The sequence below is a fragment of the Buteo buteo genome, chromosome 13, assembly GCF_964188355.1.
Source record: "Buteo buteo chromosome 13, bButBut1.hap1.1, whole genome shotgun sequence".
NCBI classification, from domain to species: domain Eukaryota; kingdom Metazoa; phylum Chordata; class Aves; order Accipitriformes; family Accipitridae; genus Buteo; species Buteo buteo.
Window position 1 is genome coordinate 8,349,640 of NC_134183.1, and position 27,977 is coordinate 8,377,616.

Sequence of the window (27,977 nt, forward strand, 5' to 3'; positions counted from 1 at the left end):
TCCCCACCTTGCTGTACATGTGTTATGTACCTCTTCTGATGATGGGTTACTATGGAATATCTACACTGATTCTTCATTGCACCTCAGACGTTCTGGCCCCCACTGTGCATGTCTGTTCTGTACAGAGTAGCTGGTAAATTGCTATAATTTCCTGTCTAACAAATTAAAATAAAATACTGACTGGAGTGTCCAGTAGCTGCTTCATGAGCAGCTGAGCTGTCTGTACACTGGAAACTGGAGCCTGTGAAAGATGGCCAGGGCAGGCAGGAGCACTTATGCCAAGGTAAGTTGTCAGGATGCGATTCAAACCTTTGCTCTCGACTTGGCAGAGTTTTACGTGTCACTTAGCACCTCTGCAGAGGGGAGATGTGACAAAGAATCTCTTGAGCTGTATGAAATATGAGGCTGTAGCCTGGTATCCACAGTGTGATTGCTAGGTTGCAAATCGGGTCTAATAGTTCTGCTTGGATCCTCCTGGTGCTGTGAGAGACAAGGCAGTGAGATATATTGAAAGGCTTGTGCTTCTAGCTGCACGTTGAACTGCAGGTGCAAGATTTCCTTCCCCTACCCCCACCTTGAGCAGGGAGTTAGGCTTGATATTTTACAAAAGCAAGTTAATAATTAATGCACCTACCCTGCAGGCAGCACAGCATCCTTTCTGCTGTACCCATGGAGCGAGCTCAAAATGTGATTCTTTCTCTTTCTAGCTCAATAGCTGGAGGGTTACCTGGGGTGAAAACTGATACTAGTCAATAATGCCTGTGAGCCTGGGAGTTAGCCTTTAGATTGGGTTTGTCTAAATGTTTACACCAATGCTGCAGTTTTGCTTGCTGCTTCTTTGGATAAGGTCAACTGAAGTGATCACAAAATGGCCAAGTGTGAAAACACTTCTAAAATCCTCTTGGCTTATCTGTACTGGTTTGCTTTAGCAATGTGAAAATGGTATTGTGTAAGTCCTGCACCAGAGATACCACTCTGTGGTGGTATCAGGTTTTAGTTACTCGATAGCTATATTGTCTCATTCTGCTGTGGCTAATTTGTGTTACCTGCTAAACCAAAATAAATAACCTACTTCTGCTTGGTTCTCTTCTCAGGGTGCTTCCATTTATATGGCTTTGTTTGGGGTTTTTTTTGTTAGGATTTTTGGTGCCAAGATACTACAGCAAGGAAGATGAGAAGATTCTTAAGACCCGGACATGATCCAGTGAGAGAGAGGCTTAAACGCGACCTTTTCCAGTTTAACAAGGTACAGTGCTTTCCTCAAGTTTCAAGGCATATATGTGCAAGGCAAATCTATCCTGAGCCACTGTGCAGTGTAAAGGAAAGGAAAAACTACTTGAATGTGGGTGGAAAAGTTAAATTTAGGAGAGATGGTTTGTTCTCTTTCTCAATTCTGTCCTTTTTCCCTGACTAGTTTTCTTTAAGCTCATGAGCATGTTCTCAACTCTGGCTTTCTTTTTTAAGAAAAAAGATATTGCCACGCTATTGAGTGGCACTTGCTGCAAAGATCTCTTCTTTCAGCAGCTTTTATATACTCTGAGTGTTCTGTAGTTTTTCCTGCTATGTGCTGGGACTACTTATGTTATAAGTAGTCTTCACAGTACTGCTATGAAAATAAACATTTTTCTAAAGATATGCATAAGCCACAGCCTGTGATGCTGCTGAAGCCGGAGTTCTTTGTCCATGATTATACTTTGGTTTTGTAAGTATACCTCTGTTTTTAAATGTGAATTTAGAAGTCTGTGATAGAAATGCAGTAGCACCTAGGCAGCACAATGGCCATTAATAATGAATTTGCTATTATCTTAGTCTGAATCTGTATCTAGTTTTTTTTCCTTCCCTCTGAAGAGGAAACGGCGATGGCTGTGCTATCTACCTATGCTGGGCATTTTTCTTTTGAGCACTGCCCAGGAACATAGTGCTTTCATCTTTTTAAATGCCTAGTATTAATTAATTGCTAGGCTAATGGCTACTTACATCTTCACTGGGTATCAGAAATATATTTGCATGTTTTGTATTTCCAACGTTTAAATGGAATTTTGCTGAAAAGTATAATGGATAAATGAAGTCAGCCTAGGAAACAAACTCCTTGATTCATTCAATTCTAGTGTAGATATATACTTAAAGTGGAACTTGGGATATTTGAGATGAATGATTTAATGTGATTTGGTACTAAACCACACCATTTCCATGCATACGTCCCTCCCATTGGGGAGACAAAAGGAACTCAGCAGTGCTTCAGGCCTATTTTCTGCTTGCTACCATGAGGAAATGCTAGTGCAGATGCAGTAAAAATTTCAGTAAGTGAAGACCAGCATTGAGTTGCTTGCATTTAGCTGAATTCAATGTCAGCTTCAGAAAAGACATCCCAGGGATGGGTCAGAATTGTTTAAAAGCATATAAAATTGTATATACCTTGGAAAAACCTTTGCTATTTCTGGGATGTCTGTTCCTTGAATATGCCTTTCTCTTATGAGAATGTTTGGCTAAACTTTACCTGCCAGAGACAGACTAATTTGGATGATGCAAAACAGGGTTGAAAGAACTAGGTTTTGCAGCAGAAGGAAACTTCCAAATACATTAGAAGTTGACATCAGGATTTGTGACTCCATTTGATTCAGTCCTGAAGGTAAATATTGCATCTTATTTCTAGGGAGGCGACTACTTTGGACACTTCCTAATGGTTTACTGTCATTAACAACTTGGTAATTACAGGCCTTGCAAAATGCATTTGTGCTTTTAAGCCACAGTAACTTGTTCTTTTCTAACAAGAATCGGAAAGGGAATGAATATTATACCATTACGTTATACCAGAATCTTTTACATTATACTTTTTTCTTGCATGAAGGGTTTTTTTTTTTTCCAAGTCTTGTGTGTCCCGTTCCAGTATTTCTGGAGATAATGGATCATTTGAAAGCCTCTACCCTTTATTACAATAAACATCTACTCACAGCTAGGTAGACTGGGAAGATCTGGGAAAGTCAGACCTTAATTCTGACCTGTTGAAGTTTGTGGCTTTTAGGAGCCAAGAAACATAGTACTTTCTGTGCCAAGACTGTCCTTGTCTAATGTGCTAGTAAAGCAAGCACATTAGTGCTGGCAAGCAAGTTTTTAAACACTTGCTATTTGAGGTCTTTGAAACACTTCTCGTTAAGAACCTGCTTGGGAAATACTTTGTGGGACTATAAAGTTGCTGATCAGAGAAACTGCATGGTGTATTTTCACCTCTTCGGTGTGTGATGCTGGTAGTGACTAAATGGAAGGTCTGTACCTGAAAAGTGCTGGGGATTCCTGCCCTCCTTTTATTGTTTACACTGAAGTTGAATATGAATGCATGATGCCACACAAGTTTAGTGTTAATATAGTGGAATGTATTTGGCCATGCTGACCTAGTAATGGACTTCAGTGGTGATGGATTTTTTGTTTGTTTGTTTATTCCCTCAAGTATAAATAGGATGTGATCTTTTTACTATTTCCCTCTTGCATTTCTGTTCCAGGGAAGAGGTGGTCCAGGTGGTTTTAAAGGACTGATTGACCACTGGACTAGCTCTTCAAACTGTCCTCAAACTTGTGTTTGTTTCAAAAAACACTCTCCTAAATTCTGCTAGTCACTTAGCTTTGCGTATCTGTTTCTCTGTATGAGTAAGAACTTCCCATACTTGTGTGTACCTGTTGCAAGAATCTGTTTTTAGCTCAGTGGATAGAATGAAGGATAAGGTATGTGGACTTGGCAGTCTACTTCTTTAAGTTTATCCTGCTTTTGGAAGTAGTATTTGGATGCCTTTGGCTCAGTCCAAGCCCTGCAGAACAAACATGTTCAGGCTGGCATTGTCAGACTAGATGATGGGTAACACACAGGTGAACCAGCCTGTCTTACAGCTGAATGTTACCAAACTGGGAACATTGCATTTAATTTATGGTTTTGTGTTTTTTCCCCTCTTTTCAGTCTTCCTAACCCTTTGCTAATGGGTGTGATGGATAGCTTACCTTAAATCTGAATTAGTGTCTGTGCAAAGTAGATTTAACACATACAGTCTTCATTGTTTTTTCAAAAGACATATTAACAGAGGTACAGGGTTTGTATTGCCTGTAGTTGGGTTTGTCTCTGCTTTGTCATAAAACAATCTGAGAGGAGAAGCGGAGAGAAATGAAAGAAGAAAGACAGCACTGAATTTCACCTGCACAGCTTTAGTGTGGGCTGAGAACAACTGTTAAGTTTGGCCGCATTTTTCCTGCAGTAAATATGACTGACATGAAGCATTTCTGTTAGTTAATGCTGCTGACACCAGGCTTACTTTTACCGAGTCGGACAAATCTGTGGTCTGAGGAAAATGAAAACGAAAGCTCCTACCTTTCCTCAAAGAAACAAAGGCCCTTTTGAGAAGGAGGGCACATTGTGGGCACTCTAGTTTCTTATTTCAGCTCTGCTGAAAGGCTCCATTGTAACCTCTCCTGCCTTCTGCCCCCCCTCACTCCCCCTTGCTGGGTTTACCTGCTGAGCAGGTGAAAGGATTGGCTGATGAAAGCTGCCTGAGAGAGAGGAGGAAAGGAGGCCAGCCTGAAAGCTGACTTGATGTGATTTAACTGGGTGTAAATAAGTACAAGAAAAAGATCTGGGTAATCAGTATAGTGAATGTGAATGCCTGGCCCTGGTGGTGTCAAATGCAGCCAAAAAGCCACCCTGATGCCTTTCTTGCCTGGCTGTGGAAACAAATGAATGACATAGGAGGGAAAGTTATCTTTGTTATGTCTTGTGGGCGTCTTGGTTGAAGATTCAAAGCTATCAGAAACCATTAGTACATTTACTGCATAGGCAGTTGTGTAACATGCTGTGGTTGTTGCTGGTACTCTCTTCTTGTGCTTCTGCATGTGGTACTATTTTAATTTTCTGTTGAAGGAAGACTTTGAGAAAAAACTACCCACCTATTATTATTATTACTACTGAATGGTACCCACTCGGTTATGCAGTTCATAGTCTCATACTTGAAAATTAAAGCTTTTATTGACTTGTCTAATGTGTTTACAAATTAACACATCAAAGCCAAGATATAATTAGGCCAATATTAAGGCTAGTATTGACAGCTTCCTAACAGGCAGTACAGTATTTTATCAGTCATGGTTTTCTATTATGAGAATTATAGATAAAGCCTTATCTTCTGGGCTGGAAGAAATCTCAGAATAAACAGTTTCTAATTGATGTTTCATTGAAAATGACACCTATTTGTGCTGATGACATGACAGTGCAGCAACTGTGAACAAGTTGAAACTAAAACTAACAATGGAATTACACTGGTGTCTCCCTAATAAGTTCCTCACTCTGTTTTGGGGGAGAGTGGAATGGAGAGTGGGCATGGAATGCCCATGTTACACCTGATTCAATTAAATGTCTGATTTGTTGTGAAGATAACATGTTACCTTGAATCTTCTTCCCAGAATTGTATACCGTAACTTCATACTCCCACAGCTTGGACAACTAGGAAGCTTTTCTGTGTTGTCTGAGTAGCTATCGTGGTACAGAGAAAATCCTCTTTGCTTGTGCTGGATTAGAAAACTGCCGTGTTTCAATTCTGAGTCCATAGATAAGTTCCTAATTTCATACAGTCTCCTCTAGGAAATTTTATATGTGTAGCTAAGCAAAGGTTGGTTAGCAACAACTTCAAGGGTGACATTAAAAAGATTGACTTCTCTAAATTTATTTTTAATAATACAAACTTAAATTACCTTCTTAAAATATAAATAAGTAAGGCTGGAGATTAATTTATCATAAAGGGAAGTAAACTCAGTGGTCTTGGAGCCAGTAGTACTAATCTTTAATTTACTACATATAAAAGGTTAAAAATTAGTAACTACTCCTTTGCCCAGTCTTATGAGTTGGCAAACAGAAACTTGGGAAATGCTCCAATATTTACAATTTTATATCTTCTAAAATGTCTCATCTTCCCCTAATAGGACCTCAGACTGGGGTAACTGATGATTTAGAGGAAGGAAGTCTATTTTTACAATTTATTAATTGTGATCAAAGGGCTAAAACTGAAGCAATCTGGCATACTATGGAGTCAGCCATATCCTCCTATGCCTGTGTCTTTGACCAGGAACAGTAGAAGGACATTAAACTACTTTGTAGCAGCTGGGAGCACCTCAGGCTAATGGCATGACAGCAGAAATGAAACTGGCTCTATTTGATTCTCCTGCAAGGGGTTAAGTTGGGAAATCACTATGCAGGAAATAAAGTCCAGGTGTTACTTTAGTTTGAATAAACCATAAAGCCAAGTGATGTGGTAGCTCTGTCTCAAAGACGTGATGGAGCGAGGATGGGAGTGAGGTGCAAGTATTTTTTTTTGCGTGAGTGGTCCTCATGCTGTTTTGTAACAAATTCCTATTCTGTAGCTGACCAACTTGCCTTAGAAAAAACATACTTTCCAGAAGCTGGGACTGCAAGGATAAGGATGTTTTCCAGGAAGTAGCCCTATTAATCTTTGGGCACACAAATCCCTCTTTACATGGCTATATGTTGTTGAACACTCATGCATACTTGTTTTGTCTAAACAATGATAATAGCTGTACATTAGCACTTCTGAAAGCTTGACTGAGCTATTATACAAGCAGCTTGGTTGCATCCTGTAAGTATGGCAGAATATTATTCCATAGTGTGTAAATGCATCAGCCATGCTAAGTGTGCTGTGTACAACATGCTCCAGAGTTTCCTCTTTGTGCAGTGTAAATTGTACTTCAGGGAAGCCACTAAGGCCAAGCAACATAGTGCTCCCTATGATAATGACTGACATCTTTTTATTACCAGATGGCTTTGAATTAGTCTGAGGTCACCTAGCAGGCTCCTGTTCTCATTAAATTCCAGTGTTCCTTGTGCTACTTCTGGAAAATGGATATCAGTTACATTAGTTTTCCTGACTGCTCCATAGGAAATCTGTTTAGTTTTCTCGATGAGCACTGATGTTCACTCAGTAGTTCTTCATAGCACTATTTCTTGATGTCAGTCAGCAAGAGGAGGTTGTGAAGGGTGACCTGTGTGGAATTTGGCAGATAAAGCTGACCTTACAATACGCAGTATTTGTGTCAGGCTTTGAAATTGTGCTGAGCAGTTGGTTTACAGAAGTAAAGTTGATGTGGAATGATGGAGTGTATTGTGGTGACTGAGTAAGCTGTGCTTATGCAGAGTTATTTATAATCTTAACGTAAATTGCTGCTTGTGTTACTGTTTTCAGAATATTTCTGTTATACTTCTGCATATCCTGGCTGCAGAGCCAGGGATTCTTGGAATAGATTAATCCTTAGGCTATTGTTCAGTAAATCTAACCCATGTTTGAACACTTTTCAACAGAATAAGCTGCTGTTAAGTGCTGTATTTCAGACTGCCATGCCATATTTAACTTCTTTTTTTTATCTGTATACAACAATGCCCATGAAACATGCTGTTGATGATGATTTTTCTTTCTCTCTACCAGACTGTGGAACATGGATTTCCCCATCAACCCAGTGCACTGGGCTATAGCCCATTTCTCCGCCTTATGGCCATTGGAACGCGATCGGGAGCCATCAAACTGTATTCTTTTGAACAACTTTGGCTAAATTTCTCTTACCACATCAGAATGTACAACTTTGAAACATTAGGCTAAGTATAAATTTGCAAGCAAGGGTTATTGGAACAGTTTGCCTAGGTTTGAAGTGATGTCGGTCTGATCAGAATGAGATTATCTTGCCAAGAGCTGAACTACAGCTCAAACAGAAGCTGAGCTGATGCAGATATTAGACAAGACTCTTTGCTCTTGCTATGCAGAAGGTCAGACTAGATCTGACTTAAGTTAGCAATCTGTCATGTTGTAAATTCCAGGGTTGTTTAAATATTTGGGGCAGGGTTCCTTTTTTTTTTTTTAAGCAATTCTATTTCAGAGGTTAAAACTGAAGTCAGAAATGCTTTCAGCTTCCAGAGTTTTTGACCATCCAGGCATTAAAGACCTGAACATTGAAGGTGGTAGCTTTTTTTAAGCTAATGATATCCAGTCTGATTTTTGTGTATATGTAAGGCACTGAGGTGATTCCCATGGCACAGTACTAGCTAGGCAAACTGTAAAACAGGCATATCAGCCCAGAAAGGAAAAGTTGGTGTGCTCTCTGCCTGCTTAATCATTCATTCCTGGTGTTTGTGTTCAGAGGCTGGACTCCACATGCGGGTGGTAGCCATCTGTCTCTTGGTAACAAATTAGTTAAGCAGGATTGTAGTGTCTGGGAAACCACTAAACATCTCTGAGAAAAAACAGGGTCCAGGCACCTCTTCTGCATATGCTCAAAGGATGAAGTAAACTTCCATGTTCTCCTGTAATGTGTGTAACCTGCCACAAGCATATAAAATCAAAGTAAATTTGCATTGGTTCTTTTCAGTCCAGATCACTGAGAGTAAAACATGGTTTCGAACTAATCTCTTTTCATCTTGCTTGCTAGCAAGCTTCTTATCAATTAATTGTAGCTGTGGGTCATCTTAAATACTGTAGATCCTCAACAAACTTTTCAGATATGGTGCTCCTGGGGTGGAGTTCATGGGTTTACATGAAGAAAACAATACTGTAATGCAGATTCACTTTATACCTGATCAGGTAAGTGTATTTTCAGTACCTCTGCGACTTATGTAGACCTCTCTTAAACGGGTGTTGAGTTTGTTCCAGGCGAGTGGGCTCCTATTAGCAAGTACATTCAAATGCTGCTTGGTTGGGAATGCTTATTCTGGTGTATTTTGTGCTCTCAGCAGCACTTGTTGCTGTGGAGATGCTTGGTAAATCTTAAGAGTAGCTTTATTATTTGTAACTGTTAGTCATTTATCTCAAGCAACATATTGGGAATGGTAACAAGGTCAGAATAGTTCAGGCAATCTGCTGCAGCAGCAAGAACTTCCTTTTCCTTTTGCAGCCCCCTATCCTTTCAGTAGGAGTAGGTGGTCTTTCTTCTGCTGAACAGCTAGAACGGTAGCTGCTGCTGAACTGATTTAATTATTTTCAGGAGTTCAAAACGATACTGCTAACCTTGCCTGCTGTTAAGCTTCTTGCCTTTGTGTTTTGGGATATTGAATCTTGCTCCTGGGGATTGCTGAACAGTTATTGCCATAAACTAAAAATAGGAAGGCAGAATTTTCCAAATGTCTGGTGGCTGTCTAACCACTTTCCCTTCCCTTGACTGGCAGACTGGTGACTTGGCCACATACTTTGTTGCCTGATGCCCCCGGTATAACACGAGTGGCCTCTTTATGAGAGGGATTTAATTCTTGAGGCAGTTTTGGGTGTCTGTTTGCTTAACTAGTGGTATAAGCTGAAACTCCCATGGGGAGTGTTGCACCAGGTGTGGCTTCAGCAGGTAAAATGCTTCAATTTGAACATACAGCCAGCAGGGCTGGGCTCATAAAAGGACTCTGACACAACCCTCCAGAATGAGGTTGGACATGAAGAATGCAAGAAGTGTGGTGTAGTAGACTGTATCAGCCCCACCCAAAGCTGGGGTGTGTTGCAGCAAACCATGCTGAGCGAGAAGGTGGTGAGCTAACAGCCTGCAGCTGCCTGGCTGAGCTTTACAGCATAGGCTGATCTTTTTCAAGAGCCTAAGTCCTTGTCATCCCCCTCAGTGATAACATGTGCCTTTGTTGTATGTAAGAGAGTTTTCAGCCTTTAGGCTACTTCTTGTCTCCCCCCAACCCCCAAATACCTCACTGTTAGCTAACAGTGTTAGCTAACAGCATCGCTGCAGTATATACCCACCACTGTAAAGAACTGTGGCTGGCTCCTCAGTCCTGTTTTAGCAGAGAATTATGAACAGCAGCAACTTTATTGCTAGATTTACTGTGTTATATTTAATATTGTGATTCTGAAAAAAAGCATATTGTGTGGTTTTGTAGTGCCAGCTGGTGACACTGCTAGATGATAACAGCTTGCATCTCTGGAGCCTGAAGCAGCACAGTGGAGCATCTGAGCTGCGGGAGGAGCACCGCTTCACATTGAAAGGGCCACCTGGGTAATCCACAAGAGTGTTTTTGAGCTAGTCTTGAGGATAAGCAAGCAAGCAAGAAAATTCTGCTATTGTTCTAGCTAGAGCTTGTCCTGTTCTTACAGACTCTCACTCCTGTGAATCCATGAAAGGGGCATCATGGAAACCAAACAGGAGTTGTCTAGGGCCTGGAAGACCACCTTTTAAGAGTGTTGTACCAATGTAAAGGGTGACACCTTTTTTTTTTAATATTGTGCATCCACTTCTGTGTGTACAGGAGCTGTAAATCTTAAGGTTAAGTAAATCTAAGCATCCCTCAAGTCAGAGTTTAAAGTACTGCTATGGCTTTAGTTTCACTTGATCTTGCTGGTTTGGGGTGAGCTATTTTTAGCCCCTTTGGGGACACTTAATAAAAGAGGCTTCTGTAAAAAGGCATCTGGGTCTTTGCCCACATGCTTGTCAGAAGTCTTTTGACATAATTTACCTTAAAGCTAGTGTTTTCCTGCTTCAGGAAAATAATGCCTGGCTCAAAATCTCTGCCTATAAAATGAATGACCCTTGTAAATGTTCCTGTTGAGTTGTTACCTTTCTCAAGTTTGGTAACGATAATCTTCTTGCATGCAGTTGATGAGAGTCTCTTTGCATCCCCAGATCTCCACCAAGTGCCACACAGGTAACAGCTGTCCTTCCCCATTCCTCACGGGAAGTCCTGTATCTTGGCACAGAGAGCGGCAACATCTTCGTAGTGGAGCTTCCATCATTCAGAGTGGTAGAGGACAGGACCATAACCTCTGAGGCTGTGCTGCAGCGGTGAGTGAGCAAACAGGCACTGCTGTGTAGAGGTGGAATCCCATTAGCAGACATATCCTTTGTTAAAATGTCACCCTAGATTATGTGCTGGGGCCTCACTGTTGTGTTAAGCATTGTCCAAATCTGCATGACTCTTGTGAAAGTAACTTTTGGCCCTGGTATGTGTTAAGTAACATTTTCTGTCCTGGTCAACCCAGTACTGTCACGGTGGAGGTATAGCATATAGGCAAAACTATAACAGGAGACACTTGGAGTAAATCTGCAAACCTTGTGCCCTGTCCATTGTGTTTACTTTTGCAGAAAAATGTTGTGCTTAGCTGTAATTACCCATTTATTTTTTGACCATTGGCAGAACTTTGGATGCAGTTTTGTCCAAATGAAGATTTTGTCACTCTGGAGATTCAAGTGCTGCTGAAAACTGTCCTACTTCATGTTGTTGTTGCTTCCTACTGACATTTTCATGTTACCTTTATTCTGTAAGGGGTCACAGGAGAATGGGGTGGGAGTGATTCAGACTGTCTTCACACTCCTGGGATCCAGTCCTGGAATTCATTGTAAACCTTGGGTTTTCCCTGAAGAAAATGGGATGGGGTGCATGTTCATGTGGCAGGCCTGTGTGGTGTGATATATTACATAAGACTTTTCTGCTGCTTGAAGGATTTGTGAAAAGATCATACTTATTCTCATCTGTTTGAACTTTTTGTTGCTTAATTTCTCATTCTTATACCTTAACTGTTATTACAGTCCTATTGGATTGTACCTGGAATAAACTTTTCTTGGTTTTCTCTTCCACAGGGTACCGGAAGATTACTGTAACAGGCGATCATGTGAATTGGTGGAAGCCCTTCGGGAGCATCCTAAGAACCCTGACCAGATCCTGATTGGATACAGCAGGGGCTTGATTGTCCTCTGGGACCTACAGAATAACAAAGTGACACACCATTTCCTGGGCAGCCAGGTATTAATTCAATCCAAAGTCAGTTCAGCAGGGGAGGAAGGGCTTTCTCCTCTGAGTGCTCTGAAGACAAGTAGGTGCAGGGACAGCCTGACACAGCTTCTTTTTTAGTAAGAATGCATTGGTTTTGTGGGGGTTAACAGCTCTCTGGAGAGCAGTTATTGTGTGTCTTCCTCTTCAGCAACTGGAGAACCTCTACTGGCAGAGGGATGGCAGTAAATTCATTAGTTGTCACTATGATGGAAGTTACACCCAGTGGCCAGTATCCAGTGACAACAGGCATCCTGAGCCTCTGGAAAACTTTGTGCCTTATGGTCAGTAAGTGAGGTTTAATTGTTGCCTATTTGTCTAAACAAAAACTCATTTTGAGCTTTTATGGGATATCTAAGTCATGTTCTCCCCAGTGTTTAATCCTAATAGCAAAATGCAGAGCTGCTTTTTGAATGGGTTGTGAGCCTAGACTTAGGGATTTCAGTCCAGTTTTTTTCTTGGATTTTAAACTCCTTTATAATGTTGAGGTTTGTTCTGAGCATGGAGAGCAAATGTGTCAAAGAAATTAGTGTCTCTTATGAAGAAAGGTGTTGGTGATTCAGCTCTTTAGTTCAAGTGTCCTGTTCAGCAGGAGCTGCTTGGATCTTCTGTAATTAATAGTGAGCTAAGTGTACTTTTTGTTGACCTGAGCAGTGATGAAATGATGCCTCTGATTTGCTGAAGCCCATCAAATGGGGATGACCTCATCTTTCAAGCATATAGAAACTTCTAAAGCTCTATCACCTTTACATTAGTTTCAGGAATGCTTGTGTTTTTAACAATCCTTTCTAGTTAATCACCTTCTACAACAGCACTTCCACTCCCTATTAGCCGTCAGCAACGTGGTTCAAAACTTCCTCTGAGCCTAAACCTTGTTTTGCTGAGGAGTACTGTGGTCAGTGTGTCCCAGAAGACTTGTCTGATGTGGCTTGCTCTGGGGAGGTGGTGGTGGTGCCTACTAATACAGGTGGCTCCCCTTGACTTGGAGGCTGAGGTGACCTAGGTGAAGCAGAGTAAAGAACTTCTTAATGTAAAGATGCAGTTCTTGAAATATGGCAAATAACTCTGTTCTCTTAGGTCCGTTTCCTTGCAAGGCCATCTCCAAGATATACTGGCAGACAACAAAAAATGGGTAAGTTCGTGGTGTATTCCTTCACTCTCATCTGTTTAAAGGCATTTTAAAGGGTGCAGTGCGCAATATCGTAAGAGCCCTTTAGAGTAACGTTGTAAGAATTTTTTGTGAAAGTTTGACTTGCCTCATGTCTTTTAAGTTTTCTTTACTCCTCATTTCATCATACAACACTCTAACTCTCTTTCTCTTAAGGCTTCCTTATATTATATTCCAAGGAGGGATGCCCCGGGCTAGCTATGGTGACCGACACAGTATCTCAGTTGTCCATGGCAGTCAGCAAATAGCCTTTGACTTCACATCACGAGTGATAGACTTCTTTATAATCTTCAGTTCAGAGCCTACTGCAGGTATGTGATGAAAGGGCATTACTGGGGAATTAGAATAGCTGTGTACACATGTGGAAATCTACCTGGTATAAATAGCATATGAAATGTGATAAGGAGGTCAGCTGTTTGGGGATTTTCTGAGACTTTTAACAGAGAATCATAGAATCGTTTAGGTTGGAAAAGACCCTTGAGATTGAATCCAACCATAAAAGAGATTTGCCAATTAAAAGTGAGGTGTAAAATACTGGTATAAAGAATGGGCTGGTTACAAATGCCATACATTCCTCAAAAAAATTAAGCTACTCCATTAATGAGAAAAGATCTCTTAGGCTCATGTCTGTGTAAGCTGGACAGTGGACACAACCAGGTCGTGAAATGAGGATCTGAATATTGTTGTTTGGAAATAGCACTTCAAAGGAGGCGATAATTAAAAACAGAATTTACTCCCACTGAGACACTGTTTCTTTTAATTACTACCTGGATTTATGACTAGGGCTCTGGGTAATAAATCAGCAAAGGGTGACATAGAACCAAGGGTCAGTATGTAGAGAACTTAATTTACTTACTACTGGTGAACATGAATGTAAACAATTCTAAAACTGAATAGCACTCATTCCACAGCTTCCTTACAGCTTGTCAGATCCTTGCTTCTGTTGAAGAACTTTGTTGCCCTTACTTGCACAGTAGCTGTAATGTTTCTTTTCATGCAATTGTAAAGGATTTTCCAGAAGAACTGTTTGTCTAATGCTGGAGTAATTCTTGCTTCTGGTTAACTTGAAGTAACTGAGTATAAAATGCTATTTCAGGCTCCACAAATGTGCAGTATTGGAATTTGGATCAGACCAAATCGCAGAAGTCTAGATGCTTTTTAGAAGCTTGTAGGCAAATCTTCTGTTGCTGAATCTTCTCAGACTTTCTAGTTTCTGGTTTGCCTACTAGACTAGTTTCTAAACCTATTTGTCTTGTATACTGCCAGTGGTGGTGGTGACAGTTCCCAGCTGCACACTGTGCAGGCATGGGCATTCAAATATGTAGATGCAGGTTGGCTCCCTCTGGCAGATCCAAGCAAGGACTGTCTTAGGAAAGTAGGCATAAAAACCCAGCTTTTGGATTCCCCCACCTCTCTCCCTGGACCTTAAGAGACCCTCTCTAGTCACTGAAAAACCAGTAAAGAAATAGGCAGAATTTAACTGTATGTATCTCAGAGTGTAACTGAGATGAAGTGCCTGTATATGTTTGTTGTTATAGATTTTCCCCACACAACACTGCCTTTTATAAGCATCTTCCAAATGTGCAGAACCTATAGGTCTAAACTTTCAAGCTTAACAATGCCATTAAACTTGAGGTACTGTCTAGCTTTTATCATTAAAGAAACTAGACCCTTTTACTTTCTATGAAGTTGTCAGAGCTGAGATTATAGATGATGGAACAAAAGTCTTAAAGATGAAAGAAATCTTGAGGTTTTTTAGGTAAGAGATTGACTACTTAAAGTTCAATTCCTGGATGTGATTAGAAGTCCTTTAGGATGAAGTAAACAAACTTAACAGGCTTTATATTTATACTTCCCAAGGATTGAATTATCTGGTTAACACAACTTATGGACAGGAGCTGCTGCAGGAAGCTGAAGCTGTTGCACTTAGATGAGGAAGCTTTTTTACAATAAAATGAGGTTTCTGTGGTTGACAAGCTTCCTTGTGGCTGATTGCCTAAGCTTAGTGGATCTACGTAGCTTGCCTTGTTTGCCCTTAAGCAGTCTTCCCTGCAATGGCGATACGAAGGTATTAATTGTATACCAAAGCCACTTAATTTAATAAGCACAAAGCTTAGGCATTGCAGCATGGTGGTAGCTGGTGACTTTCCACTACCCTGAATATGCTGTGGAAACAATTTTTAAAAGGCTAGCCCTTCCTGTTTTCCTTTTTTAAATTAGCAGGTGGATGAGTGTATGGCAGTCATGACAAATTCTAGTATGTTTGCTACTTCAGCAACTTAAAATAAATTCTTGCCATAAGCAATGAACTCAGATATGTGCCTTTGCAGGAAAAAAATTATTGTTAAAACAGTATATTTGGTTAATGTTGGCAGCAGCAGTCAGAGTGCGGGGCTGATCATGCATAATGTAGTACAGGTATGATATTATTTGTTCTATTCAGAAGTCCTGTAGGCAACTGCAAATGATGGCACATAGGAAAGCAAAGTAAAACTGAGTAGAAAACATTTTTTCATGAAGACACTGAACTGATTAGTGGCGTGTTATGGCTGTGGCTAGTCAGAACTGAAACTTGGGGTGTCTAACTAGAGTGGTGCCACGTACTAATTACTTGAAGTTAATTTTGCTGAGTGAACAGCATTGGTATGTGCTTGCTTATAGACGTGCCACCTTGCAAGTATGTTCCAGGTAATCAAACAACTAAAGAAGGGAAGTGAAAGTACAGGTTAGAAGGGAAGGTCAGTGAAAAGCTGCTAGTTTGCTTATGGCTTACTGTTTATCACACTCCCCGCAATGTGACGCATTACAGCTATGCATTCACTTAGGTTTCTGTAGCTGTGTTAATTATTATTGGTGTGAACTGATTCGTGGTTTTTGGTTTTCCCCACCAATTGCTATTGTGGCTGTCTCGCGAATGTTACTGCGATAATGTCCTTGTAGACTAAATTTTTTTCACTTTAATTCCAGTTACAATGAAAAATCTTAAATTCTTGTGTCAGGTGTCATCTGTAAAGTTACATTAACAGATTTTTTTGTTTGTTTGTAATCTTGTCTAATATACGTATGAATATATATTAGATTATGTACATGCTCTTTAAAAAAGAAAGTCCAGAGGCTGTGTCAGAACATATGAGAAGCAGGGAAAATGAAAAATAAGAGAGCTGAATTGTAAATACTTGTCAGTTCAAGCAGAGAAGCATTCTGCAGAACCCAAGGCATTACTGTGTTTAAGCAGCTTAGCCTACATGGACTGTGGTCCTAACACAGTACTAAATGGGTCACTGCTGGGGTGTATGCATGTCTGTCCACCCCATGCTGTTAATTAGCTGTTAATGGTGAATATGAACTTGTGTTATTTAGGCATCTATGCTGCTAACAAATTTTTTATTCTGCAGTGGAATCTATAAAAAGTCGCTCTGATAGTCCCAAGAGTGTGGTTGTAAAGAAACATGAACTTGCAGTAAATCTGTTAGTATCTTGAAATCTATTAATATTAGTGCCTCAATAGGCTCAGTTTACACAGGAGCATTTAGAGGCTTTGCCAACAGAAATGTTTGTGTAGACCTCTGTGATAACAGTTTTCAAATAAACCTTACAGGAAGCTTGTTTCTATTAACCTTGGATGGTCATTTTTGTCAGCCTCAACAAATCTTGTTTCTGCAGAGTTTGATGACCCTTCTGCTATGGTGGTGCTGGCAGAAGAAGAGCTGGTAGTTATAGACTTGAAAACTGCAGGCTGGCCAGCAGTCCATCCTCCATACCTGGCTTCTCTCCATTGCTCAGCCATCACCTGCTCGCACCATGTCTCCAACATACCACTGAAACTGTGGGAGAGGATTATCAGTGCTGGGAGCAAGCAGAACATTCACTACTCAAGTATGGTATGGCAGCTTTAAATGTACATGTGTTCCCATGCATTTAAGAACTGCATGACTGCTCAGAATGTGGGTGGTCTGTGCTGCTGACTGCCTGTGGAGGGATGAGTCCCAACAGACGTTGTCCTGCCTCTTAATAAGGTCAAGAAAGGCTTTTTCCCAGAGCACCACCAATACAGTTACTCACACTGGGGGATTAAAATGTGATATTTTTTTCAGGCTTTGACAAGCTAGAAGGAAAGTCTGAGTGTTCCCAGCTGTCAGTGGTAACAAACTTCTCGTTTAGAAGCATGAAGCTTTCGGCACAGCTTCTTGAGGAAATGTGTAGAATATCTTCTAAAAAGCACAGCTGGTGTCAGAACAGGAACATCTAATCCAAACAAAAGCTAACAGCATGGACTGTTTCACTGCCACTTGCACTGAAGTTCATGCTCTCCTGCTGACTGCATATTCTCTTCACACTGTCACTGCCTAGGAAGTCACAGTCTTCCCTTAATGTATTTGTAGCCGTGGCCGATTGATGGTGGCACCAACATAGCTCCAGATCCTCCACAGAGGGACTTGCTTCTAACAGGGTATGTACTTAACTGATAACAATCAAGGGGCGCTTTCCAGTTTCTGTTCTTCCTTTTGAACTGAGGCATTCCCATGAGATTAAAGTCTGCTCATCTTGAAGGGAGAAGGCTGCAACTTTACAAGGTCTCAAAGCTGGGCTGCTAGCTTTGTAAAGCTAACTGATTCTGTTACTTCTGAGCAAATAGGTTGTAATGTCCACAGATAACCTATAAAGTTGGCTTATTTGTAGTTCTGACGTGTTACCATTCCCCCCCACAAACTTCAGTGTAGAAGTGCAGGCAGTAATCCTGACTGGTTCAAAGGGAACAATGTAAAAGTGGAGCTTAATCTTGCAGGTTTTGAAGCATTTTTTCCCCCTACCTTACACTGTTCTGAATCTCAAAAAAGAGGTTAGTTTGGACTCCTGTCTTCTTTGATCAGCATGAACAGATCTAGCTAAGCAGTGGAATTAGCTAGCAAGAGATTGTCTCATCACATAAAGTGTATCATTTTCTCTTCAAGCACTTTTAAAAATTGCAGTGGACTCTTCTTCAGACATCATTCTTGATGCAGCAGGTTGTTAGAAGTCCTTGCCCTTACGTTGAAAGAATGTTGCCAATTTTCACCTGGAGAACTAAGATTAAAGCTTGATTTCTTTCCCTTCCTCCCAGTATTAGTATTTTTTTCAGGATGAGTTGTTCCTTCTGTATGCTAAGCTCTTTTTTCAGCACTTTTCAGAGTAATCTTAAGTTGTACACTGGTGTCAGATCATCAAGAACAAACTGCATTAAAAAACCCAACCTAAAACAAAAACAAAACCCACAAAAAAACCCCAAAACTTTTCTTTTGAAGCTCAAAGTTGCCACAGCTCAGGGCTTCGTAAACAGTGTGGTTTAACCTTTGGTCATGTTTTTTCCCCTCTGTTTTATCATCCTCATCTGGGTGATGTGCTGTTCTCCTGCATGATGTGTGTTTCTCTAACCTTCCCCGATACAGGCATGAAGATGGCACTGTGCGGTTTTGGGATGCATCTGGTGTCTGCTTACATCTCCTTTATAAGCTAAGCACAGTGAGAGTATTTCTCACAGATGCTGATCCCAATGACAATATGAACCCCCTGGGTGAGGACGAATGGCCTCCACTTCGCAAGGTAAGATGGCTATTGCTTGTACAAGCTTTCTGAAAACCGAGGAGTTTTGATTCTTTTCCTAGTTAATGCATGTGCAAAGACCAGCCACTGTGTATTCTCTCTCCTAGGTTGGTACCTTCGACCCTTACAGTGATGATCCTAGACTTGGGATCCAGAAGATCTACCTGTGTAAATACAGCGGATACTTGGCTGTAGCTGGTACAGCAGGACAGGTATTGAAATACAAACAGTCATCATGAACCTTGCTTTTAGTGCAGGTTGTCACAGTGCAACTAGGAGATGTGTTAAAATTTGAAATATTCATTTCTGTACTGGCAAATCAATCCAGTTGCTGGAAATGTTGTTTCATGGTTCTCTGCTTTCTCTAATCTGTGTTTTTAGAGTTTATCTAATGCTGTTTATCAGCCCTGAGAGATGCTGTAGTTTTGCAGCTACTGAGAATGCCTGCAGCTTGGAGGACTGTTTGAACTGTAAAAGCTGTAGCAAGGTTTGCCCTCTTCCTTTCAGGTACTGGTGATGGAACTGAATGATGAAGATGCAGAACATGTTGTGGACCATGCTGAAGCAGATCTCCTGCAGGACCAAGAGGGCTATCGATGGAAAGGTCATGAAAAATTAAGGACTCGAGATGGACCTGTTCGATTTGAAGCTGGTTTTCAGCCATTTGTCCTTGTCCAATGTCAACCACCAGCTGTGGTCACCTCATTGGCCCTTCACTCTGAATGGAAGCTTGTGGCCTTTGGTACCAGTCATGGTTTTGGGCTTTTTGACCACCAGCAAAAACGACTGGTCTTTGTCAAGTAAGTATCTTCTTTCCAGGAGGTCTGTGGTAATCCTCTGTTAAAGATGGCCTAGAACTGCTAACAAAGCAAGTTGTGATAAGTGATTTCTCAAGAGCAGTCAGTGTAGCAAGAAGCCCTACCCAATTGGACTCTGTCCTCGAAGATCTCCAAGAAGTATATAAGCATGTTCCAGCATTTGTGTGTGTCCTCTTGGACTCTTGGGAGTGATTGCCACCCAGTGAAAAGTGACCACGTGCCTACTCTCTCCCTCTTTCAGGTGTACACTGCATCCCAGCGACCAATTGGCCTTAGAAGGCCCACTGTCTCGGGTGAAATCCTTGAAGAAGTCCCTCCGTCAGTCATTCAGGCGGATCAGAAGAAGCCGGGTGTCCGGTAGGAAGCGACGAGGAGGTAGTGGAAATGCCTCAGAGGTGAGGGGTCCACCTTTTAGGGGTCCTGTCGTTTACAGCTTGGAGCATGCAGAGTCCTGATTATACTGCCTAGAGCAGGAGGTGGCCTGCAGTCTTGCTATGGTGCCAGTAGCTATTGGTATGAGGGCAAAAATGGCAATTTCTGATGCTGCTATCTGTTAGATAAAAATAGTCACATTTTTAGAGAAGATGTACTCTCTGTAGTTGAACATATGATGCAGAATATACCTGTTCTCTGGTATGATGGTGCTTTCCCTCTCTATTGCTGCCACTCTTACTCTCTCTCTCTCCCTTATGTCTTTACCTGATTTACAAAATGTCTCCTCATCTTTGAAGGTGCAAGAAGCAAATGCCAAATTTGACCAAGACACATTGCAGGAAATGGAACTGGCTCCAGTCCAGCGGAAGATTGAAGCCAGGTCTGCAGAAGACTCTTTCACTGGCTTTGTGCGAACTTTATATTTTGCTGATACCTTCTTGAGAGACAGTGAGTAGAAAAAGCATCTCTCCTTTCTTCCGAATGGGTTTTTCCTCCTTCTGCCAAGGAACGTATTAGGATTTACTGCCAGGAAAATTTGGCACCTCCTGTGTCCTACTTTGTGCTATGCTGAAAAACTAATATAGAACAAGAGCATATGTTGTCATGCAGAATTGTTATTTAGCCATTCTGGCTGCTGTCTAATCCAAGGCAAGTAGTAGTTCATTTTTGGATGCAGCCTTTATGTATGGTTTTCAAATGTGCTGGAATGACATCTGACTTTTTAGTATAAGCTTTTCCTTGTCTCATTACGCTGAAGTTCACCCCTGCCCCCAGCAAAGCCTTTTAATTTTGGTGAGGGTGGTGGCTGGTTTTGCATCGGAACCCAAACTGATATGCACAAGTTTATGCTGCTCATATGTGATAGAAATACATGAAAACTGGATGCAGCAATTGTGGTGTCTGATGGAAACAGCACCCTATTCCCTTTACTCATATGCCATGTCCTTTATCAGGGCTGCTTATGGACATGTATTGGGAAAAGTGCTGAGAACCTGTAGTTTCCCTGGCAAGTCTGCCCTAATATAAAGATATTTAGGATGTAAACAGTGGGAGGATGTGTATAGCTAGTGGAAAGCAGTTATCCAAGGATGTCACAGATGGTGCTTTGCTCATGAGCCTTCTTATTGCTCCAGGCTCCCGCCACTGCCCATCCTTGTGGGCAGGCACCAATGGAGGTACAGTCTATGCCTTCTGTTTACGTGTTCCTCCAGCAGAGAGGAGGATGGATGAACCTGTCAGGGCAGAGCAGGGTAAGTATGCCTTGTGAAAGCAAGGTCCTAATGGATCTGAGCTATTGCTCATATAACCAAGTTACATACAGAAAAGCAAGGTAGCTCAATTACTGCTGTTTATCAGTGAGAGTGGAGCTAAATGTAGTAGTGTCTGAACTAAGCAATGCTCACTGCAGCAACTGAACTGAAGAGTAAGTGAGCTCTAGCACTACTTGACATGCCTTAGCCTCATTTCCTACTGACTTCAGAAATTTAAACTTGCATCAGCTGTCACTGAAGTTTACTGTCAAGCCTCAGTACACATGGACCTTATTCAGGCAGTTGGACCTGCTCTCTTTGTGTAATAATAGTTACTGTTTAACGTGAACCAGTTCAGTCCAAATACACTTTAACACTTTAACAGTCCAAATACACTTAAATCTTTTTAGGCAGGGTTTCTGTAGCCACATTGTATAGGTCTCCAGCTCTGAGAGGATGTGAGCGAGGTTCTAACGGAGTGTCTCTGACTAGACTCCTGTTTGGTTTTTCTGTTTGTTTATTTTCCTCCTTATCTTGCTTGCCTAGCTAAAGAGATTCAGCTGATGCACAGGGCTCCTGTTGTGGGTATACTTGTCTTGGATGGACGGAGCAATCCTCTCCCAGAACCTCTAGAAGTAGCACATGACCTTTCTAAGAGTCCCGATATGCAAGGAAGCCATCAACTGTTGGTGGTGTCTGAAGAGCAATTTAAGGTAAGTGTCACCCAGGAGGTGCATATGGACTGTTCATAAAATCTGCTAAAGCACTGAGCAGTGCTTAGCAGAAAGATAACCCTTGGGAGTGCTTATTCTTCTGTACCTGAATAACACCCCTAGGACAGCATTTCTGTTTGGTGCAGTCCATAAATCAGGTGTGTGCTGACCAATTGGGTATTCAGCATAGTGATGCACGTGCTGATTATAGAAATTTTATTCCTATATTTCATTGTACTCTTTGGACAAAGCTGTCTCTGCTTTTGGGAAAGAGCTTTTGCTGTGGTTAGTACAGAAGCAGGAATTGGTAGGCATTTCTATGAAGCAACTAAAAAGCTTCTTGTTTTGCACACTGACCGGTCTGTGTAAAAGAGAAGACTTGAAGTAGCTTGCTGGAGGCTGGCCCTGGCTTTTTAATGCGGAAGAGCACCCAGTTAGCGTAAACCCCATTCTCTTTCTGTAATAATTTGTAGCCAGATATGGAGGGGGTTTGAAAGAACTGGTGGAGAAAGGCAGTTTGCAGCCTGAAGGGTAAAACTGCTTGATGTCAGAACAGAAACAGATTCTAACACTGTCTATGGCTGATTACAGTTTGTCCCATAAGCGGGGAGCCAGCTTGACTCAGATTACACCTGTGTGTATTCACTGTGAATGAAAACATTGTTAAAGGAGGGAGCAGCAGATGTCCTGGGTGTGGCTGCTGCCCATTGTGCGGGGGAAAGAGATGTCAGTGTCTTGTTTCTATTGACAGGTATTCACATTACCCAAGGTTAGCTCCAAACTGAAGCTCAAGCTGACAGCCCTGGAAGGCTGTAGGGTACGAAAGGTGACAGTTGCAAACTTTGGCAGCTGCAAGACTGATGATTACAGTGAGAATGACCTGGCTGTCCTGACTAACCTGGGAGACATTCAGATTATCTCGCTGCCCTTCCTCAAGTTACAGATCCGCTACCCTTGCATCCGCAAAGAGGATGTGAGTGGCATTGCATCCTGTGTCTTCACCAAATATGGTCAAGGTAAGGTGTGCTTCTCCCTAGTTGTGTACCTCTGTTGTGTGTTTGAGACAATGGAAAAAGGATTATAGGGCTTAGTGTTTAGAACTGGCTGTGTATACATGTCAATATTACCTGAATATATTCATTATAGGTTTCTGGCCAGTACCAGTTGTCAACAGGTACTGATGTGTGAATTAGCAGAAGCAGAAGTGAGTTTATTCCATTATTGTTAATGAATACAGTGGTTTTCAGCTAACAGGTTGGATGTGCCCCATAGGTAGCTTCCATGTGGCTGCCCTCCTCTTGTCCAGAGTCAAGAGGATGGCTCTCTCAGCAGCAGGTACTGGGGAAATGGCTGCACTGTGCCTCCTATACATGCCTGTGGCTCAACACTTAAATTGCAAAACTGGGATCCAACACTCTATCGCTGCTGAAGGTGGATCACTGCTTTGTGGTTCGGTTTTTACATCTTTCTATGCTGCTTTTCATAAGTGCCAGCACAGGACAATACAATTATCTCTCAGCATAATGTTAAATTGCCCAGTCTCTAGGCTAACTAGTCCTTGGGAAACTGGGGTAATATCTTCCTCAATGATTCCTCCTCATTTACGTAGGAGGAAGTGCAAACCCTTTCTGCCAAACATAGAGGATGCTTAGATATGTTCTTTTTTTGGATCACCTCTAGTTCTGGAACTGTATTCTTGGACTTGAGAATTGCTTATAAATTCCCAATCATCTCTAGGTTTCTATCTGATCTCACCGTCGGAGTTTGAGAGGTTTTCCCTTTCTACTAAATGGTTAGTGGAGCCCCGGTGTGTTGTGGACATGCCAGAAGTTACAAGCAACAATCATGTACACAACAAGTCTGGCATGGAGAATGCTGTAAGAAAATCCAGGTAAAGTCTGTAAAACTCTTGCACACTGACTGTATGAGTAGTGAGATCTACTTGACTGTTTCCAACAAAGTATTTTACAGAGAATGTCATCTTTTTAAAAAAAAAAAAAAAGACTTTGAAGTCTTTCTTAACATTTCTAGATGGATTGGCATGTAACCTTCTCCCTGATGGTTTTACTACTTGTAGTACAGTACAGTCCTTTGGTGGCACAAAGTAGTGAAGCACTGGAATTGGTATCCCTAAGCTAGAGTCATAAACTGTAAGCTCTGGCTTGCTTTACTTGTTCCCTAATGATGTGTTTTACTGACACCTGACTCTTGCATACTTCAGGGGCTGTGTGTTACTGATGAGGCTGAACTGTTGCTCTGTGAAGGGAAACCCAGTGTTCCTCCTGTTCTCTTGGAACATCAGTGAATAACAGTAGATCTGACACTCATGGAGATACTATAGGAATTTTATTCCAAAAGTTCAGAAGAGTTTTCTGGTGCCTGCAGACTTCTGCATCACCAACATGTGATGAAGCCCTTCTTACATCCTTGTTCAACAAACAATTTAGCTGCCAAGAGTATACATGAATTCTCTGTGCCTCTATACCTCAGAGTCAGTGTTTTTCTGCCTCCTTTCCTTTTCTAGGGGATCAGGAAGGAGTTCGGGTGACTATGGAGAAGATGGTAAGCAAAAAATGCAGTAAATGTAGCATGGTGATGTGTAAATCCTGAAACATCTTTCCTGTTGCTACAGTTGATATTCTCTAACTAAGAAAGGGGAAAGTAAGCAGAGACATGAGGGAAACATTGTGACCTGCCTGCACTCAGTAGTTGCTAGCTCTGAAGTAAGTTGCATGTGGCAAGAGAGCCTTGAAAGAATAGGATGTAGTTTCTGCTGGAAGGAAGAGGCTGTGGGAAGATAGGGTCTGAAATTACAGATGAGATCTTCTGTTAGCCAAACTAATATTGCTGGAAAATACAATTCAGTATGTGCGAGGCTTTAAGGATTAGTTGTGAAGCATTCAGTAAAGTAAAAATGTACTTAATGGGAAAAAAAATAAATCCAGTTCTATTGTAGGCTTCCAAAACTGCACATATTTCATGAAAAGGGGAAAATATTGTTAGGTAACAGCTGTTTTCCTACTCTTTTTTTAGAAAGGAAGTCTGAGAGGCTGATGGAACATGCCTTACTCAATGATGAAAGTGAGTGAGATGAAGTCTTGCTACTGACAGGGCAGGTGCCTTTCTGGGAGGGAAAAGAAGAAAGCTGCTGGGAATTTTGTGGGTTCCAGTCCTTGGTTCCAAGGGATCTGCAATTACACAAGACTGGTAGAAATACTGGGTTTTCATGAATCAGTAGAAGTGAGGTGTTGGACAGACAGTCATGCCCTGAGGCCGGGGTTGTTCCACATAGCTGCATTTGCTGTGATAAGAGAAGGGTCTTTATTTTCCAGTAGGACTTGTGTAAAATGACAGCTGGAGCATAGTGTTCCTTTGGGGCTCTGGCAAATGACTGCTTCAGTCCTTTATGCCAGCCTGTTCAGTAAAAACCTGGTACTGTTGAAGAGGCAATGATATTATAAGGTCTGACCTCTTGTGTTGTGGGAGGCAGGTTTTAAAGGCTGTTCAGCCGGGAGGTGTAATGTGGCTAGGCTGCTGCCTGAAAGCAGATCTCCACTGGTTTGGCTCACTGCTTTAACCCTCTGCTTTCCAGAAGTCCTGAAGGAGATCCAGAGTACTCTGGAGGGGGGCAGAGGGTGAGTATCAACCAACTTCTGTTCCTAATGGGTGGGGCTGGCAAGGGAGGGCATTTCTAGTTGGAAAGCAGGGGGATGCCCAACATGATGGCAGGGATCCTTGTGCTAGAATCTGGTCACATATGTGTCCCACAAACTACCAAAGGACAATAGTAAGACAGAGGCAGGTTCTCTTTCACATGTTGTCCCTTGACATTTTTTTAATGAATAATGCTTTGTCTCTTTCTCTCCGAAAAGCAGGAGAGATCACATTCCCACATCCCAAAGGAACAGGACTCTGAGTATTCGCATACAGGTTTCTATTCATGTCAACCCATACTGATCTAAGGGCAGGCCACATGGGCTTAGTTGGACGAGGATGGGACTCTGGAGTTTTAATCTGGCTTGACACTGTCACTTGGACATGTTCAGTATCTCTGCTCCCATTCTGTCTATACAATAGAGCTAAGCTACCACCGTGGGTGCGGGGCTTTATCTTGTCTCCCTAGAATACTGATGTTCAGGTGACAGGGGCTACGGAAGTGTAGACAAAGGACTACTGTTTGCAACGGATGCAGGAAGCTTGGTGGGATTGGTAACTGCTGGTGTGTAAGGATAAGTGACTGCCTGACATGCTCTGCTGTGCGCGCTTCCTCTGGACACTACCTAATCCTGGTCTTCTATCAGCAGCTGGGAGTGGATGGGATGACACTGCATTGCAATAATGAATCTTTTCTTGTGTCATTGCAGGAGCTATGCAGAAAGAAATTTGGCAAGAAGTCCATTAGGACACGGACTAAGTAATGGTGGAGGTAGGTGAGGCTAAGGATATTTCGGGCCCAGTGAGACAGCCAAAGGAAGCAGAAAGTAGAATGAAGTTTCTTTATAAAATTCAGCTTGTTTAAATGGTTTGCAATAGTGCAGAACTGTGGTCTGAATTTTCAGGATGGCAATCTGCAGGCTGAGTGATGTACTAGCACTGTTCAGCACCTTGTGCCACATGAGTAAATATGCTGCATCAGCTTTAAAGGAAGAGCTAAAAATCCTTTGAAGGCTCCTGCTTAACTCTTAGCCTTACCAGAAAGCAAGCTGGAGAGGTAGCTAGAGCTCATAGCAATAATCTGTTGAGTATATCAACTCATTAGCTCTCATTACCTTTCAACTTCTGTTTTCTAAAATGGCTCTTGCATTCTTCTATCCCAAAGCAGATTGACCAGAATTCATCAAGGACTTTCTGGCATTGGATTGAGTGCCATAACACTACTGATTGGGCTAACCGTCCGTGGGGAGAGGGCACCACTGCTCCCTGTATCGCAGACTAGTGAGCTGCAACTTGCATGCATATGCATGCCTGCCTCTGCCTCCCCTTTTAGTGCCTCATTAGAGACATCTCCTCTTGGAGCCTGCCTTGCATTAGGACAGAAGTGGATCGCCAGGTCTGATGCACCACAAGCCTCTGAGTACATCTAACTTTTAAATGTTTGCACATTTCTCTTTTCTACTGGGCTGGATTTTAAATTATAAATGTTACTGCCTTGGTGCAGGATTTTAATAAACGCACACTGTTACCTCCAACTGGTTTAAAATTATTTTTTGTACAATTTTTTAAAATCTTATGGGTATTTCAGTTTTAACGGAAACATTTTAGAAATTTACTTTTTAAAAAAAACATTAAATAATATATGCTAGATTCTTGTTACTGCTGTATGTGGTATCTGAATGAGTAATTTTGGTTTTTATTTGTTATGGTACTGTTAACTAGCTTTATGGATTTGGGTAGAATCTATTTTTGTAGCCATTCAAATCAGAGGAAAACTAATTGAACTTGATTTTTGTTTCAATGCTACATTGCTCTTTTTTGGAAATAAAACTCTGAATTCCCTTTTGTGATCCTTGTCTGCTCATATCTATTCTTTCCATCAGCAGCTTCTTTCACATTGGCAACAAACAGGCTCATGCCCACTTACCACATGAAGAAGGTGGACCTGTCCCCCTCTGAGCTGTAGAGGCAAAGAGCACTCCTGGAGATTAAGTGGCCTCATTTAAACAAGGTGGTGGTTTGGAGAAGATGCCTGTGACAAGCAAACTGATTGTGTCACTGTCCTGCAATCCATACATCGTGTTGCTAGGAAAGGACACTGGTTCAGATGATAGTCTCTGGAAGGTGGTCTGCTAGCTTTCCTGGAATAACTTGGGCAATAACAGGCTGAAGGGAGAAACAGTTGATCTGGCAATGCTGCTGTACGAGTCAGCCAATGGATTTTGAATTGAAACTGGTGAAACTCTGCATAGAGCAGTTTGTTACCCTTTAATTTTTTTGACTCCTTTGTCCCTCACCTAACACCGCTTTCTTCTTTTCCAGCTAAGAAAAAAGAATCAGAGTATTCTCTGATTTCTCTCCTCTAACTTGCTTGTTAGCACTGTGAGAGTCAGGGAGAAAGCACTAAATCCTCCCAGACTAGGTGCTGAGCTGTCATCCTTGACATGCTTTGGAAACCTCTCCTTGGAAGTCCTCTTGTTTTGGGCTGCTCTGTCTTTATCTTCCTGAGCAAGGCGGAGGGATCCTTTCTCTCCTGGAGTACTAGGGTGACACTTTCTATTCTGCAGGAGAATATGGTTG

The 27,977-nt window shown here is 41.7% G+C and overlaps 1 protein-coding gene across 1 annotated transcript; it reads left to right on the top strand.

Moving 5' to 3' along the window:
• Nucleotides 1-78: 78 nt before the first annotated feature.
• On the top strand, nt 79-27,241 carry LLGL2 (LLGL scribble cell polarity complex component 2). Its single transcript, XM_075044530.1, has 26 exons — nt 79-283; nt 1,139-1,246; nt 7,464-7,561; nt 8,528-8,609; nt 9,896-10,011; nt 10,636-10,794; nt 11,590-11,752; nt 11,931-12,063; nt 12,857-12,911; nt 13,104-13,258; nt 16,611-16,828; nt 17,330-17,397; nt 18,374-18,527; nt 18,635-18,739; nt 19,035-19,327; nt 19,587-19,740; nt 20,077-20,227; nt 20,914-21,030; nt 21,577-21,743; nt 22,495-22,759; nt 23,481-23,634; nt 24,268-24,305; nt 24,777-24,824; nt 25,336-25,378; nt 26,108-26,169; nt 26,563-27,241. The coding sequence occupies exons 1-26, from the start codon at nt 251-253 to the stop codon at nt 26,568-26,570; spliced, it is 3,147 nt and encodes a 1,048-aa protein (XP_074900631.1). The 5' UTR covers nt 79-250; the 3' UTR covers nt 26,571-27,241.
• Nucleotides 27,242-27,977: the final 736 nt, after the last annotated feature.

What these genes read in the sequence shown, in the direction of transcription:
- LLGL2 (XM_075044530.1), top strand. Translation starts at nt 251, where the DNA reads ATGGCCAGGGCAGGCAGGAGCACTTATGCCAAG. An exon ending in ACCTGTCAGGGCAGAGCAGG is followed by an intron (nt 21,031 to 21,576) that starts GTAAGTATGCCT and finishes TTGCTTGCCTAG; the next exon opens with CTAAAGAGATTCAGCTGATG. An exon ending in CTTCACCAAATATGGTCAAG is followed by an intron (nt 22,760 to 23,480) that starts GTAAGGTGTGCT and finishes AATCATCTCTAG; the next exon opens with GTTTCTATCTGATCTCACCG.